Source organism: Sceloporus occidentalis, unplaced genomic scaffold (assembly GCF_023333645.1).
Source record: "Sceloporus occidentalis isolate IW3139 unplaced genomic scaffold, rSceOcc1.0.p SCAF_2, whole genome shotgun sequence".
Lineage (NCBI taxonomy): Eukaryota > Metazoa > Chordata > Lepidosauria > Squamata > Phrynosomatidae > Sceloporus > Sceloporus occidentalis.
Window position 1 is genome coordinate 95,862,695 of NW_028316982.1, and position 18,162 is coordinate 95,880,856.

Here is an 18,162-nt window from a genome sequence, read left to right on the forward strand (position 1 = left end):
TTCTCTGCAAACTATTCATCAACGGGAGAACAACGAGAGTGCTTCAGTGACGTTTCAGAAGCACAACGGATGATCACACCTCTGGTGTTTCTGGAGCATTTGGCAATGTTTGGGCAACAATACCTGTGTGGTAAGTCCCTAGTGTGATAAGGTCCACAGTCCAAAACTTAGAAAACTACTACATTGTCATTAGTGAAGTTAAAACAACGAACAAGAGCAAATCGAAGTTTTCATACTTGAATTACATGTTAGTATTTGTTTTGTAAAGAAAAGTTTCTTATTTATCAAAATTATGTAATCTGCTCTATTTGAAAATCTAGAACAATACAACTTTTAGGTAACTGATTATACATGCACAAGGTTTGGGGCTCAGCTGGGTTCAACCTGTCTTATTCCATTTCAAAAACCTTTTATCTGATACTTGCCACTATAGTGCAGGACTGGATAAAACTGCCCCTACAGTTGGTTACAACTAGAAAACCTTGTCAAGGAAAACCTTTACCTTTAAGGAACAAATGCATGATGGAAATAGGCATATCTGATTGCTTTGTTTTCTGCTATACTCAAATTTTGCCAGTGATTTTTTTTTTAAAGAGTGCTTGACAAATCTCAAATACAGTGGGCTCTTCACATTCACTGGGGTTAGGAGCACAGGATGCCTGTGAAAGTGGAAAAACCACAAATAAAAAACAACTTTTTTTTTAACCTGAGAGAACACCTATCTAGGAATCTCTAGGTTCTCCAATGCAATTCTATGGTCAACCTCAACAGGAATTGTGCTGGAGGACTTACAAATGCCTAGAGAAGTGTTTAGTCTAGGATCTCTTGATCCTCCATCATGCTCTATGGTCAACTTCCAGCAGAGTCACACTGGCGGGTTATAGACCGCCCATTTGGGGCGGGCTGCACCCGCCCCTTTCCCCAGTGTATTGGGGCCTCAGCTGCCGGAACGGCAGCTGCTGAGGCCCCGATCCGCCGCTTTTCAGGCTGCGGGGAAGCGGCAAAACGCCGTTTCCCTGCAGCCTGAAAAGGGGTGTCCTTGGGGCTTCAAGCCCCAAGGACACCCTGCGGCGGCGGGGAGAAGGAGAAAGGGGCCGCTTGGCCCCTTTCTTCCTTGCTTCGCTGGGCGAAGCCGTCTGAAGGCTGCGCCCAGCGAGGCAAAGCGGCGCCGCAAACCAGGAAGGAGCTCCGAAACGGAGCTCCTTCCTGGTCCGCGGAAAGGGCGCACTAAGCGCCCTGGTGCAGACCGACGATGTCACATCCGCGTCGCCCCATATAGAGGCGGCGCGGTCGTGACGTCATCATGGCGGCCCCCTTGTGGAAGGGGGCCGCCATTTTGTACGGACTCAGTCCATACTAGGGTTAGGGGGGTGCGGAAGCACCGCACCTTCCTAACCCTAGTACGGACTGACTCCGTACTTTAATGCCGGTGTGTAACCCGCCACTGGCAGATCTAGAGATTCCTAGAGAGAACATATTACTCAAATCTGTGACTAATCAAAGCTGCAAAAGGCAAAGCCACAAATGTGGAGGGCTGACTACATTTCATTTTATGGAAGAGCCAACATTACTTGTTATTTTCAAGACTGAAGGCTAGATTCTGTCCCTGCCTGCCCTCTGAATTTGAAGTGCTAGGTGAGGAACAGTGGAAACCAAATTAGCATGTGTATGTCTAAGTGTTTAAAAACCTTGACCAGAATCCTGTTGAGGAACTATGAACGTGTAAGCACGAGTTACAGTGCTGTGCAGTGACACACATCACGATCCCCCCCCCCAATACTCTATTATTGGGCAGCAGCTGCTGTTATCAATGGGGGGGGGGGTGTCTGCTCCCTTGTTGTTTGTGAAGCAGCTAACAGATGTACTCACTTGCTCCTGTGAGAAATCTCCATTGTGACTGGTGGAAGCAGGACCTCTGTCACAATTCATACTCATGCTGAATATTGATTATGAGGGTGTGAGTGGGAACATCAGCCAGCTGCTTCTTGAACAACAGGAGGACAGACCTCAGTCAGTCACAGTGCCTGCTGTAAGTGGGAATTGGGGATTTTTCACTGTCCCTATGTATTCCCTAAACTAAGGTCTATGTAAGGATCATGAATATGAAATGGTTACAAATGCATAACTCCTGGTTATGCATTCATAACTGTCTAAGAGTATTCCTAGCCTTCTTTTGATCTTAACCTACTTTTACCAGTTTGTTTTCTTTTCTTTTTTAGTATACTAATGTAACTCCTATTCTGACATGGCTGAATTCTATGGATTGAGAAATCAATACCAATTAGGAAGCTGGTTTTGCATTCAACATGGAAGAATTTGAAAGAAGTGCATGAGAAACACCCCAATTCATGTTCTCTGTAATCTCACAGTAATGGTACCTCATTGATTTCACTTCCTTGAGTGAACTAATTCAATCAGGTTCAAAAAACAATGCATCAGTTCAATGAAAATATACTGCTGGTCCATTAAGAAACTTTTCTGGAAAAGCAGACAAGCAAAATTGTAAAAACAAAAAAAAACAAAAAAGGCAATAACAACCCTACGAACTCAGCAGTTAATTTTGGCTGAATTTTCACTATATAATTTGCTTCACAAACGTCCCACCTTTTCCCCCAAAAGTTATTAAATGACAATTTTATTTTCATCCATCAGATTTAGGCTGCCTCTGCACTGCAGAAATAATCCAGTTGGAAACCACTTTAACTGCTATGGCTCAATGCTATGGAATCCTACGATTTGTAGTTTGTTGTGGCACCAGAGCTCTTTGGCAGAGAAAGCTAAATATCTCACAAAACTCCACAACCCAAAATTCTATAGCATGGAGCCATGGTAGTTAATGTGGTGTCAAACTGAATTATTGCTGCAGTGTCAATGCAGCCTTAGTCACAAAATGATAGCAGGATAATGATGCTGCTTGTATCGCTGAGATTCTGTAACTCCTTTGACAGGTAAAGCCAATGCATGTAGAATTCCATGCAACCTGCTACCTGCAGCGTCAGGGGTTTAGGTCTGATAGTTGGTCCAATATTAGATATTATGACTTGCAGTGGCTCTCTTAGGACTCTTAAGAGAAAGTCTTGTTGGGTCCCAGTATCATATATCTATCTTAGCTGGAGATGTCAGGTATTTCCCTAGGAATCATATGGGCAAAAACATGTACTGTACTTCTCAGTCATACATACACTGGAATACAAATTTAATATCCCAGTTTCTGTTCCACCCCATCTGTCATTTTATATTTCAAGGAATCAAACCAGGAATAGACAGTATCTGCTTGTTCCTATCTACACTTAATTTAAGTAGCAACTTTTCTATGAAACGCAACTACTGTGTAGGTTTGAGAATTGGACATAATATGAATATAGTTTTGGATTCTTTAACAATCCTTTTGATAACATGTTTACTGTTATTCTATTTCTTAGGCGGGGAAGTATTAGGAATGGAAATAATATTCAAAATCATTTGAAAAATAGTTGAAAAGCCTGACATGGTTCTTGAGTGTTGAGAAATGCTGAAGTACAGAATCCTGTACTGATGATAATCCTTCTAGTTGGGAACTAATTCTATGCAAAATTAAAGTGGAAACAGCATCGTCTGCACTGAAAATAGCATTTTCTATGCAGAAAACAATATTTCTGCACAGGAATTAATAATACTGCACAGAAAATATTTCTGCACAGAAAACACTGTGCAGAAATATGTGTGGATGTGCACAGAATAAGTAATAAATTACGAATAGTTTTCAAAAACTGCAGTTTTTGAAGACTTTCTTTATAGAGAGAAAATTGCTGCAATAATGTGTTGCTTCCTTTGAGAAGAATTACATAACAAAGGAGTAGTCTCTGTACCTCCTTTTTCATATTTAGACTGTGGATGTTAAAAGTTCTAGCTTTTGAGGCTCTGCTGTGCCACTGGAGAACCTTGGAGCCTCCCATGTCTGGGCATCTGGGCAGCTTCTGGGCATCATCAGAGCATGCACGTGTAAACACTGTTCTCCAATGCTGCCCAGAAGTAGGCTTTTTACGGTCATGTTTCAGCCCTGTGTTTGCAAATGGAAAGAATCGAACTAACATTTCTAGATATTAAATTTTGAAGCTTCATAAGACCACTGGGTGTATGGGACTTTCGAGGAGAGAATTGTCAGGGATTTGAAGGGTTAAAACACAGCACACAGGGAAATGCTTGATGTGTGTGTGTTTGACCATGAGCATTCAGCAGAAGGACAAGGTTGATCAGCACAGCTGATGCTCATTGGCTCAAGAACACTTCAGTGTCTAGGTGCACGTAGCCATGGATGATGAAACCATGTGTCTGGATTGCACAAGGGACACATGACATGGTTACACACAGGAACTCACTGGGTTTGGGAGACCACATGGTCTGGAGTCTATATAAACCCAGGGGTTGCAAGGGATAGCTTGTGGGTTTGTAGTAGGAGTTGGTTTGGTATGGTTTGGAGTTTTGGAGATCTGTATTTGTATTATAGCACTGTGAATAAAGAGCACTTCGGGGACTTTGCTTCTCTGGTGGTTTATCAGAAGAAGTCTTGCATCGCTTTGCTGAGTGTCCCCGGAGGTTCCTGCATTGCTTCAGTTCCTGGAAGACATCCAGTTGCTGTTATCCCAATTGACTTTGGAGCCATGCTTCAGCTTCTAAAATTGCTAGCTCTGCTACAAAGGTCTGATTTAACCCCAGGACTCGTTTGAGTTGCTGACAGTGGTTGTTGGACCCCAGCAGTTGCGCTGACAAGAATTGCCTAAAAACCTATCAAGCTGCAGGTTTGCTTCTTTGTATCTGCTGACACATACAACAGCAAGCTTTTAATAGAGAAGAATAACCACAACATTTATTTCTTTGTCAACACATAGTAGTGTTTCTGGATATGTAGTAGTAGATGCCCATGATGACTGGTTGCATGGGCTGCATGGAAGAAGAATATGCATAAGCCTCATTTATTGGAGGGGTTATGTTGGCCTGTTTGAAAACTCAAGCAACAAAGGCATGGAGAGGCACCAGAGCATCTACCATATGGGCTACTATTTTTCTTGAGTAATTAACTTGGTGTACTAAGGAGCCAACTGTAGTGGCTCCTATGCCACAAATGAGAACGAAGTGCTAATTTTGAACGACCATATTCTCCATTAAGAAATAGCCCACGCTTTGAGAACTGCTGGGAAAGCCCTTCTCTCTGCCCCACCTCCCTCAGAGGTACATCTAGTGGGAACATGGGAGGGGATCTTTTCAGGGGCTGCCCCCAAGCCCTGGAATTCCCTTCTGGCAATCTCTTTACTTTCTTTTCACAAACAAGCAAAGACCTTTCTATACTGACAGGCATTTGATGATAGATGATATAAGGCCCATCTTACACAACGTGCTGAATATTGCTACCCCCTGTGCTGGTGTGTCCGCATGTGTGTTAATAGATGTTTTAACCAGGTTTTAATTTTTTGTGATTGTTTAATAGTATTCTAACTTTTGCATTTTGTGGATTTTATCAGTTTTTTTAAAATTGTTGTAAGCCTCTTTGAGTCCCAATATGGAAGGAAAGTGGGATGTAAATAAATACAATAACACCTGTTTTTCCACTGTACATCAGAGTATGAAAGTGATTATATTACAAAGTTTAGCTGATATATTTTAATCTATAGTATTTCATCTTTGCATGTTTTTCTGCTTCCATGTGCCACAGCACTTCAATAAAATATCCTTTCCATCCAGGAGCAGTTTAAATTGTCCCCTTCCCAGTGGTATATTACTTGCCAAGTATATTCAGTGTTATTAGTATGTGTCTTTCACTATGGCCCCCTCTCCTTACACTTCGCATATTGGTTCATGAAGTTTTGACCTTTTCAGTGGTATTTACCTCTAAAAAAGATGACAAGAGAGTTTAGGTGTTATTACCATGAACCACTGACATGGCCTATTATCCTTAAAGATAAATGTCAAACTTCATTCTGGTGGACTTCATGTCACCAGGTGCAATGCATCCTTGTACAGTTCTTGCAATGATTCACAATGAAATATTTTAATCTAGGATTCGTTAGAATAAAAGAAGGCAAAGGCATAGTATGTTCTTAAAATATATCTTTGAAGATGAATTAAATATAATGGTGCAATTACAAAAATGGATCAAAAATAGAAAAAATATTCACCTTCCTGAAACACAGTAAAAACAAAAGAAAAAGGAGGGCAATATGCAGCCTACTGTTTCTCAGAGTCTTCTATGTGGCCTCCCCAAGGGTGCCATTGGAAACCCAAAAACTAGATGTATGAGGAAGTACAATAAGTCTATGAAAGCTAATGCTATATCTTTCACTTGGGCCCGGTACAGGCCGCTGCTTTGCAGCAGCCTTGGGCCAAAAATAGGGCTCAGGAGAGCGGAACGTCCACACGCTCCACATTTTCCCAGTGCCATTTTGGCATGTGCGCATTCAAATGGTGCATGTGCTGATGACAAGCCTTGTGCGCTGTGTCCAAACAGTGCGCTGCCCCAGGGCGCTAATGGCACCTTGGCAGCAGATCTTTCTTCTCATCTGTACAGCCCCTTAGTTAGTATCAAAGGTGCCACAAGATCCCTTTGCGTATTGATATTCTGGACTAACATGATTTTGACTTTGAATGAACCATTTAGTATGACAACGTTAGTTTTAAGCAGGCAGGAAAGAATCATTTGATTCAGAAGGGCTTTTGGCCATTACATAGCCCAACCACCTTCACAAGCATATCTGGTGCTAAAAGAGGAGAGGACATTCTCTGGTTTCTCCCAGGGTTTGGAATTTCCTCCACTGGATACAGCCCTCATCTCAACATCCTGATAGGCATTTTTAATGAGGATCTGAAAGAGGTTTGTCTATTGGTGGCCACTCCAAGGCTGCACAATATCTTTCCACAGCAGGCCAAATTATTCTCCTCTCTCCTTTCCCACTGCTGCCATTCAACAGGATATGGGAAAGTGGTTGTCATAAATTAGCCTTTCAGTGCTCTCTTTCTTTGTTTTTTTTTTTTAAAAAACATGATAATCTGGTTTAATTCAGCAGTTGGTTTCAATGGATTTTGGATTTGGGAAACTGATTGCCATAGGACGGCCTTTTAATGCCCTCTCTCTTTTATTTCATTAAAAAAAAACCAATATAAACTAGTTTAACTCAGCATTTGGTTTCAATATGATCACCTATTTTTTTTAATTGGTCTCTAATTCTATCACATCATGGTTTTTTGTTTTTGCTGTATTATGTTTTGCTTCACATTGAAAACCTTACTCAGACCTACTAAAAGAAAAGTGAAATGTCAAATAAATAAATAAATAAATAAATAAATAAATAAATAAATGACTTTCTCCATGCACAATGTTTCTAGCAGAATTTGGAGTGCTAAGAAAGATGGTCTGAAAGGAAAGTCATAACTGAGGGGAAGTTTAAAATCTTTCTCTCTCACAGCACCACTGCAATAGGAAGCTATGGGGTGAGTGCAAAAACTTTAATCTGACATGCTCTCTGCAGTTCTTCTCAATAGCATTAAAATGAAAATGAAGCCAAACCCCCTTTCCCACCGAGCATACTGCAATGTAAACTCTCTCTCTCTCTCTCTCTCTCTCTCTCTGTGTGTGTGTGCATGCATGTGCACATGTGTGTATGTTAAGGATACAATTTTTTCTAATTTCATTCTTGAAATAAAAAACAAGTCATTTCAACTATTTTCTTCTTTCAATGATTGACTATAAGTAGTTCTTCAAAAACAGTTTTCAAAGTCTGTTTGCAATTTGGGACTTTGTGGTGAAAAAAGCATGTTTTCCATAAACACACAATGAAAAAGTATGACTGTTATATAGAGATAAGCCCCAAATTGCAAAGATTCTCATCTGTCCAGGATTCTTCTTGTCAGGTTTCCTGCTACTCAAGAAACACATTGTGGGCCTGTACAGACAGACCAAAATAAAACTGCTTTGGGTCACTTTGGATGTATGCTGTTTCAATGATGCATGCGTCCTAAGAGTTCGAAAGCTGTGCCAAAGCCACGATTCAGTCCTTAGGACTGGAGCACGGCTTTGGTGTACCTTCTGGACTCTTAGGACACATGCAACATTTAAACAGCATACATTCAAAGTGACCCAAAGCAGCTTTATTTTGATCTGTCTGTATGGGGCCTGTGTTTCACTTTAAAAAAAATTTGAATATTCTTTCCATCTCTATTGTGTATGCTTATATGTGTTTGTGTATGTGTGTGTGTATAAGTATGCGTGAAAGAGTTTATTTATGAGTTTATGTTCATATATGTGTGCGAACTGAGGACAGTATTATCAATTCATATACTGACTGATTTTTTTCTTTTTGAAAAAAACTAATTCCCCTAGGAGATGTTTGCTATGAAGCAATCCACTAAGAGCTGGAGAAACTTTCTTTATTTCTTTGTGAAGGTCAGAAGAAAGATTTTCTTTACTGTAGCAGTTGATGCAGAATCTTGCTATGATTACATGCCTCATGTCTTCTGTATTAAAATTCCTTAGGGAGGATTCCTGAGATTCAGTTATTTGATTTTGAGGAAGGGGGGGGGGGTAGCAGGAGAGAAATAATCTTATCCAAAATCCTCTAAGGAAGAAAACTTTGATTTGTTGTGCCTTTTTCAGCAACTCAGAAGACAAAGTCCTGCTGTTTGTCTGAGTGGAAACACTTTGGTTTGTGATGATAGAAGATGTTCTTGAGTGAAGCCCCACTAAGCAAATGAACAAAAAGTGAAGATACAAGATGCCTAGAACGATAATGGCTTTTCATGAACTGCTATAGTACTCTAGAGAAAATCTTAAGCACCAAGGGGGAAAATGTATAAGCTGTCTTGGGACAGTTGTACTGGAGATATTAAGGACATAGTGCATATGTGGGGACTTTATATCTAGGCAAGAAATTGTCTAGTGCTTGAAAGCCTTTCCCTTTGGAAACCCTGGATTGTTGCCTAGTTTGTGTAGCAAAGGCTCCTAGCTGGTAAAAGTTCCTAGCTGGGTCTGAGTAGTGGCCCTAAGACTCAGATTTGTTGGTTCACTTGGATTAAATACATAGAGTTAATGCAACTGAAGGCATCATGTAACTGAAAAAATAAAATGTTATGTTACAAATGCCTAACTGGGTACCAGTACATTCTCTAAATATCTCTGATGAACTCCCCTCATTTAATAGTTCACATGGTGAAATTGTAGTTGAAGAGGGATTGGGCAGGGCAGAGCTGGGTGAGAAAAAACTTTTGTAGGTGGAGGCAAGATAAGAACAAATGGATAGACACTTTCTGGTTACTGTAGCAACCCCCCCCCCCTTTTTTTTTTTAATAATTCACTTGTCTTATTGTGCATTTATTCCACACCTTTTCAGTCACAATTGCCACAATAGTAACTCCTCCTGACTTTACCATACATCAATTGCATGGGAAGAAGGAGGTCCATTCTGTCAGTAACTGGAACATGAGTGAATGATCTCTTCTGTTTGGGCAGAAGAGATTGGGCTACTTAACTGAGTAGCTGGTACAGAATACTGGACAAAAAAACAACTGAAATGGTAACTTTGGTTTTGTCAGCATCACAATCTAAACAATGTGTTTCAAGCTTTATATCCTCAGGGACTGCTTGAGAGAGTTGAAAATTATTAAATTAGACCATGCACAATGGTAATTCAAGGGCAGAGTTAATCTCAAAATGCTAGCAGAGTTTGACATTATTGATACATGGACTTTCAAAATTGCTAAATTATTTACAATTATTTCATTAAAGTAAGGAGTTCCATAACGTAACTTTCCTTAAATGAAGACAGTAGCTGTGGAAGTATCCTGATTCAGCTTTCCCATTCCAAGTAGAATGTGATGCTCTAGAGACTCTAAATAAAGGACTTTTAAATATTTTCTTCCTCCTCCCTCTTCTCACATGCATCTCAACATATTCTTCTTCATCATTCATCATTTTTCTTTTCCTCCTCCTTACACAATTGTATGTAATTCTATCATGCTGGAGATATGTGATGGACTGTAGCAGTGAGGTTTACCAGAAATAGCACTGAGGTCCTCCAGAAAGAGGCGTGCAAATAGTTTCCAACCCTGAATTTGATAAATGTTTCCAGCATATGCTGGAAACCATGCCAAAAAACCTCCTCTTGCATCCTGGAAGAAGTAAATTTGCGTGCGCCTGTGGTGCACGCTCCATGGTGCGGCATGTGCACGAACCCCATTACTTCCAATGGGGCTCAGGCATATGTGTTTTTTCCCTTATGCAAGCGGGGGTGGGGGGTGGGGGGGTGGCGAACGGATCCCCACATAAGGGAAAGGTGTGCTGTAGTACAAACAGAAATCTTCAGTCAACATCCAAACCCAGCAAATTCTATGGGCTGAAAAACAGGCAGCATCTGTCAGACTCTTAGAGCAACTTCCCAGACTTTAACTCCTGTCAAAATAATTTATTTTTTATAATTTCTATGTAATAATAATTTCTATGTAATAATGAGGGACACAGTGGAAGAAGTGGTTAAGATGCTGACTCTGTTGATTGCAAGATTGGCAGGTTGGCAGTTCAAGGTCAAAGTGCCATCACTAGTCCCAGCTTCTGCCAACCTAGCAGTTTGAAAGCATGCAAATGCAAGTACAGTCCATCCTCGCCTTACGCGGGGGATCCGTTCCGGATCCCTCCACGTAAGGTGAATTCCGCCTATGCTCGAGCCCCATTGGAAACAATGGGGCTCGTGCGTAGCGGCGCGGGCGTGCGTGGGGCGCACGCGCCCATTCAATTGAATGGGACGCGCCGCCCCTTCCGCCCCACGTGCGCGCCGCGGCTTGAGCGCGTATGCTCAAGGCCGCGTATGGCACGGGCGCACTGTAGATAAATAGGTACCACTTCAGTGGGAAGGTAGCAGTGTTCTGTGCAGTCATGCTGGCCACATGACTCACAGAGTGGTCTTTGACAACGCTTTGACTTAGTAATGGAGATGAGCACTGCCCCTTGGACACAAACTGACAACCTTGTCAAAGGGGAATACCTTTACTTTTATATAATAATCAGCACAAACTGTTTTCAAATACACTTCTACTCTGCTGTTTCCAAACAATTGTTTTTACTGCTCACTTATCCCTGCATATTGTATTCACAATGGGGATATAATATTGTCAGAGGTGGAATGCAATCATATCGCAGCCCTATAATTTAAGCAGTATTTCAAAACCAGAAACTGTTCTGGGATCTGTACAGGGAGAGGTATGATGGCAATACTATAGAAACTAGCCAATGGATGCTCATTAAAGTCACCTTTTTCCTTGTTTAGAATGAACTGTGTTGAAAAGTTACAGAATAACACACAACCTATTAAGAACTCACATTCAGAGCAACAACAAAAAGTATATAAATATGCATGTGTTTTAAGGACAATGAAGACACTATCTAAGTTCTTTACTCTTGAAATGATACTGTCAAAGCAGACAGAGAAGTGCATTTGTCTTGTGGAACAGTGGTAAAGACAAATGGCTGCCTTTTTCCACCTTGGAAGAGACTAATGAGGAGAATGCCACACAAGGGGTGAACATGGCAGTTCCCATCTACCTTGCATTTCTCAGAACAAATTTTCATGGCACCCTAACACCTCTTTCAGATTTCAGACTGGTTTCAGTCAGTCACCATATCTGGAGCTAAGTAGGAACTTTTAAACGAACTTTCAGAAGTGGTTGAAGATCACCTTATATTTTTTCACATGTCTCATGCGTCACACCACTGCAGGTTGGGTCCTGAATTTCTGGCTTCTTAATTTGGATATGGATCACTATTTACTTGGCATTACATCAGGTCTCTTTCAAATCTGGCTAATTTGTCTTTCATTCATTTTGCTGTTATGTCTCTTTGAATTTGGCAAATTGGTTTTTTATTCAAGGTCAGGTGGCATAGTAAAGATCAAGGTAGGTAGGCAAGTTCAGACATCCTGAGGTCATGAGGCACTACATGATGGACTGCTCACTTGCGGCTGTCCTCACTACTGTCCAGTAATAGGCCTTCTGTTGGGTGCATGTGTTTGGGTGATTGAGAAGTGACCTCTATGAAGAGGTAGCTGAACCTACTGTAGCCCACTAGCCAGGACTCTGTGTATCTAGTCTGAGGCTCTGTATGAGCCAAGACACAAAGGAACATTGCTTAAACTGTTTTTAAAAGGCATCTACTGTTTGAAGTTAGCCTTGATAATCACTTTCCACACTGGAAACTGGTTTAACTTCAATACAGCTAAGCCCATTTTAAAGCCCAGTTTTGTTGTCTTGTCTTTATGCCTTGGGCATGCAGGGAAATCTTTTTTTACCCAAAATATCTCCTTAACAGTTATGCACAACTGGTTCTCCAATAGCACTCACAGTTTTTGTCTTCTCCCAACAACATGTGCTAAGAAATAGGAGAATGGGCATAGAGGTGATATTCATGTAATGCTTGTGAATTATATCATGTTTATAGCACTGGATCACACCTGGACATTAAAATGTCATTTAACAACAACATGTAATGCTGTATGCCATGAACTGTGGAATTTCAAAAAGTTAAGTGTTTCTTAACAATAGACAAGTGTTTTAAAAAGGAGCCTAGGATTTAACTAAGCCATTCCAAACATGTAAAGATGCTACTGTTTTTCTTTATTTGATATAATATGCCAGAACACCTGTTAAATGTGTCCACAGGCAATACTTAATAGCTATTGATTGTACTTCTGTTAGAAATTTATTGCCTGGAGTAGCAGTGCATGGCTATTAACTATGACTTTCTAGCTGTAGAGGAGGACATGATATTCATTAATTGACAGCAATCCAAAGTATCTACTTTTACTTGCTTATATTTTTCTTCAGAATGATAGACAGCTGTGTAAAGTAATCATATTAATCTAGAAACTCTAATTTTCTGTGAAATCTCTGACTGAGGCTTTGTAGGAGCGGGCAAAGTATATTGTCATTCACCCCCCCCCCCCCCACTATTCTCCCCCAAAAGTGAAACAGGGTAACATTAAACTGAGACTTAGGAAAACTCTGTCTATTTTCTGTCAGGTGCATGAAAAGGTATGCTTAAGCACGGACCCAGAACCAGTGCCTGTCGGTATTGATGACAGTGAAAACAACTAAAAGACTGAAAAAGAAATAATTGATTAGTTTGGAAATAATAATCCACAAATGTCATCTAGCAATGCCAGCTGTCTTGCATTTTACTTTGTCTTGAATTCATTCTTGTTTACTTCCCATTTTTGGAACCATATTCTCAATATCTCAAGGTATAAACATACATTATTCCATTTCCAACCCATTTTAAAAAGTAAATTAAAAGGCAGTTATAAGACTTTCATATATGGATAGTTATGCATTCATAAATGTAAAAGGTAAAGGTAGTCTCTTGACATGAATATCTAGTCATAACCAATTGTAGGGGGTGGTGCTCATCTATGCTACTAAGCCAAAGAGCCAGCATTGTCTAAGAAAGCAGTCTTAGACTGCTCTATTGATTATGTGGACTGCACCAAATTCAGTTACCTTGCCACTGAAATGGTAGCTACTTATCTATTTGCATTTGCATGCTATCAAACTGGTAGGTTGGCAGAAGCTGGGACTAGTGACAGCTCACCCCATCAGGCCTTGAAATGTATGCATTCATACAGTGAAACAAAAATGAATTCAAGCAATGAAATAAAAATCTCTAAAACAATATACAGTGGACTCTTGCTATGATTTGGGTGTGGTTCCAGGACCCCTGAAAGATAATAAAATCTGTGAATGCTCAAGTCCCATGCTATACAACCTATTACGGTAAACAAACATACATAATCCTTTGGAACCAGGGATTCTAATACAACTTTGTACAAGCCAATCAATTGTAAATTCACCTTCACACAGCTTTAAATGGATTTATTTAATTATGTTTAAATAAAAATAACATAATTCAAGACCAGGAGAGAATAAAAAGATGTTGGATGCAATACACAGAAGAATGATAAAGAAGAAGAATATAAAGCCCTAAATGGCTTGGGCCCAGGGTACTTGGAGGACTGCCTCTCCCCATATAATCCGCCCCACACTCTCAGGTCGGGTGAGAGACATCTTTTAAGAGTTCCAGATCTCGTTATGTAGCATCTCGGAGGGCTTTTTCTGTTTCAGCCCCACAGCTCTGGAACTCTCTCCCCAATGAGCTCCGTACTACCACCTCCCTTGATGCTTTTAAGAGGAATTTGAAGACCCACTTATTCCGCCAGGCTTTTCCCCCATGAGCCTTGTTGTTACTCTTTTCCCCTTGGCGATGTTTGATGTACTCTACCTCCTCAGCCATTTGTATGGGGTGTTGTTGTTGTTATTTTTTATTATGTTTTTTGTATTGTAATGTTGTGGGGGGGTGTTGGGGGTTTATGATGTTTTTAACTGTTTTATTAACTGCTGTACACCGCTGTGATCTATGGAATAGCGGTATATAAATAAATTTTATTATTATTATTATTAATTATACAAAAGAGATGACAAAATTAAGGACATATGGAACGAAGTGACATATGAAGATGAACCTAAAATTCTAAAAAATGAGGTGGAAACTGCAATAAGAAAAATAGTGAAAAACAAATCAGCAGCAACAGATGATATTCCAATTGAACTGCTACAATCCACATTGACAGAGTCAATTTTGTGTTAACCAACATATGTTAACAGATATGGAAAACAAAACGATGGCTAACAGTTTAGAAGTGATCAATATACATCCCCACCCACAAAAAGGGAGACACAAGAGATGCAGCAACTATAGGACCATAGCACTGATCTCCCATGCAAACAAAATTATGCTCAAAATTCTGCAACATAGACCCCAACCATATATGGAGAGAGAAATCCCAGAGATCCAAGCAGGATTCAGGAAAGGAAGAGGCACTAGGGACCACATTGCAAACATACTGTACGATGGCTAATGGAGCACACCAGGGAATTGCAAAAGAAAATCAGCATGTGCAAAGCCTTTGAGTGCATAGATCATGAAAGGCTATGGAATGCCCTTAAAGACATGGGAGTACCAAGACATCTGATAGTCCTGATGAGGAATCTGTAATAAGGACAAGAGGATACTGTCAGAACAGAAAACGGAAAAACAGAATGGTTTCCAACTGGCAAAGGGGTCAGACAAGGCTATATCCTTTCACTCTATCTGTTCAACTTGTATGCAGAACATATTAAGAAAAGCAAGCTTAGACACAGGAGAAGGAGGAGTGAAAATAGGAGGAAGGAATATCAATAATCTAAAATATGCAGATGATACCATAGTACTAGCAAAAAATCTCAAAGACCTGGAACACCTACTAAGAAAGATCAAAGAAGAAAGTGCAAAGACAGGCTTAATGTTGAACATAAAGAAAACAAAAATAATGACCACGGAGGACCTTCACAAGTTCAACTTAGACAATGAAGAAAAAGAAATAGTAAAAGAATTCCCATATCTGGGATCAAATTCAAATTCAAATTTTATTGCTTTTGACCAAAGGTCATTGCACAGCACAACAATATAACAATACATTGTTGTGCTGTGCAATGACCTTTGGTCATTGATCTGGGATCAAACAATGATAGAAATGAGGATTGCAGTCAGGAAATTAGAAGAAGATTAAGAATGGGGAAGGTGACTATAAGATTCTAAAATGCAAAGATATCCAACTGAACACAAAAGTTATGATCATACAAGCCATTGTATTCCTTATTACCATGTAAGGATGTGAGAGCTATACAGTTAAGAAAGATGATAGGTAGAAAATCAGTTCATTTGAGATGTGGTGCTGGAGAAGAGTGTGAGCATCCTATGGACAGCCAAAGGGATAAACAAGTGGCCCTAGAGCAGATCAAGCCGAGAAACCTCCCTGGAAGCCAAAATGATTAAACTGAGACAGTCGTACTTTGGACACATCATGAGAAGGAAGGACTCGTTGGAAAAGACAACAGTGCTGGGAAAGGTGGTGGGAAGTAGGAAGAGAGGAAGGCCACATGCCAGATGGATGGACTCTATTAAGGAGGTTCCAGGTTTTATGGGGTTGCAGCAATTAAGCAGAACAGTGGAGGACAGAGGGTCTTGGAACTGTCTCATCCATGAGTCGACTCGAGGGCAGTTAACAACAAAACCTGCTCACCTAAAAGTCTATGCAAAAGGGGCTAGAAACACATTGAAAGGAAATGGGTTCCACAGTGCTGAGGCCTCCATCAAATAAACCTACCACATATGCATGTCATTCTAACAAATGTTAAGAAGGACTTCTGATATTGATCTTATTTGTTAAGGCAGGGTTGTTTGAATGAAAATAGTATTTTAAATAGCCTGAACCCAAGTTCTTATGTGTTTTAAAGTTTAAGACTAGCACTTTGATTCAACTAGTTCAAAGAACAAATTTACCCCATCCCCAGTTTGTTTGCCTTTAAAAAAGCTAATGATGACAAAAACAGAACACACACGATACCTGTATTCATCTTGGGTAAACCTTGGAATTACTGAAGGTTGTAATACTGAAATTTCTACATTGGTGGTGTTGAACTTCACAGGGTCACCATCATCATAGGCAATGACCACAAGCTGTTAAGCACACAAACACAGTGAATGATTATGCATATCAGTGTCAGTTTTACATATAGTCACGCTAGAGTTGTTGCAGTCTGAAGTATAACCCACTGTTACTTGGAGCCAATTCTAACACTGAAACAAAACAGTGACAATACATCCAAGAAAAGCCAAAATAAATAAATCTGGTATCAAATTTTATTCAAAAGTGGAAGCCCAACTTGAAAAGTTCTGTTCTACAAATATTCCAAAGAACAATTAAAGAATAAAGTATAGTAAGTAAAAACAAGGGGAAGGTGTTTCAATTAGGGATGTGGATAAGCTCTTTGAGAGGTTTTCATCAGTCTTATTGATTAATAATACAATCTTATTGATGTTGTTGATGCTTTCAAAATTTTTAGATGTTTGAAAATGCTCTTCACATTTAGTTTCATGAAGTTGCATTTCCGGAAACCTTCCACACTACAAAATGGCTTATTAATTTTTTTGACCTAGCAAACTTCATTTCTTCCCTTCTGTTAACAGGCTCTCCCACTGGATCTCTATGCATGGAAGAAACCTTCTATTTCAAGAAGGTTTCCAAGCCATATATGTAAATTCCACTGCTATAATTGCATCTCAGTATCTGGCATCCAATATATTTATACAGTATACAGAGTAAAACATTAATATTAACATAAGCTAATTCTCTCTTCTTGAAATACCCTTGAATATTGATGTGCTAGCCAAACCTATGTATATGTATTCAGAAATAAGTCCCACTGTGTTAAATTGGGCTTAATCCCTACAAGTGTGTTCAGAATTGAAGCCCAAAAGTACTGAAAGGGGCATTTTGCAATTTTCAGTGATTCCAGCACAGTATGGCATTGTATGGATTATTCATGACAACACTTATCTTTAGCAGAGATATCAGAATATTTAAAAGCCACAAATCCACATTTTGCCACTTAGTAAAAGTAAACAGATATAACTTCTGTCATAGTTTCACATATAAAGAAAGAAATTAGAAAAACTATTGTTTAAGGTTATATAAACAGATGGTGTTTTTCAACAAGACAGATGAATAGGTTAAAATGGTCAGAATCACTGAGAGATGCCTTTTTCTTGTTGTTAAAGGCATATTTTTCAATTAACAAAACGGATAATTAAAAGGGAGTTGTTCTTATCCAATGTATAAGAAAAAATACAATAAACTGAACTTCAGAAAAAAAAATGAGACTACACTCATTCCATAAATTAAGCTGAATTCAGTTTTCTGTAAATAGTATATTGCTATCTGAGCTTTTAAAGCTGCAGTGTCATCTGGAATTTTAAAGAAAACTGGAAGCCAAGTTGGAAACATTAATTAACATAATGGACTATCTCCTCAACAAAGAAATGCCATTGCAATACAAAACAGAAATAGAAAAGGGAGAAAGAACAGCTGAAAACCCTTTGGAATTTTATACACACTTCATTTGGCAGAGATCCCACTGATTGCATTGGAGCCAGGAAAATAATGGTGAAGAAATGTGTATGTTGAAAACATACAAAAAGTCAACATTAAAATAGAATTAAACTGTTAAAAGTGATTTAAAACATACATTTAAAAATTAAAAAAAAAAACCACCAAC

General features: G+C 39.5%; 1 protein-coding gene across 5 annotated transcripts in view; it reads right to left on the reverse strand.

Annotated features, from left to right (window-relative positions):
* The window catches only part of LOC149318735 (protocadherin-15-like), a 952,040-nt gene that overhangs the window by 116,229 nt on the left and 817,649 nt on the right, over positions 1–18,162 (reverse strand). For all 5 annotated transcript variants that reach the window (XM_089510367.1, XM_089510370.1, XM_089510366.1 and 2 more), the window contains one exon: positions 16,452–16,564. In XM_089510367.1, coding sequence (XP_089366493.1) covers positions 16,452–16,564 — 113 coding nt within the window. The remainder of the gene's footprint in view (positions 1–16,451; positions 16,565–18,162) is intronic.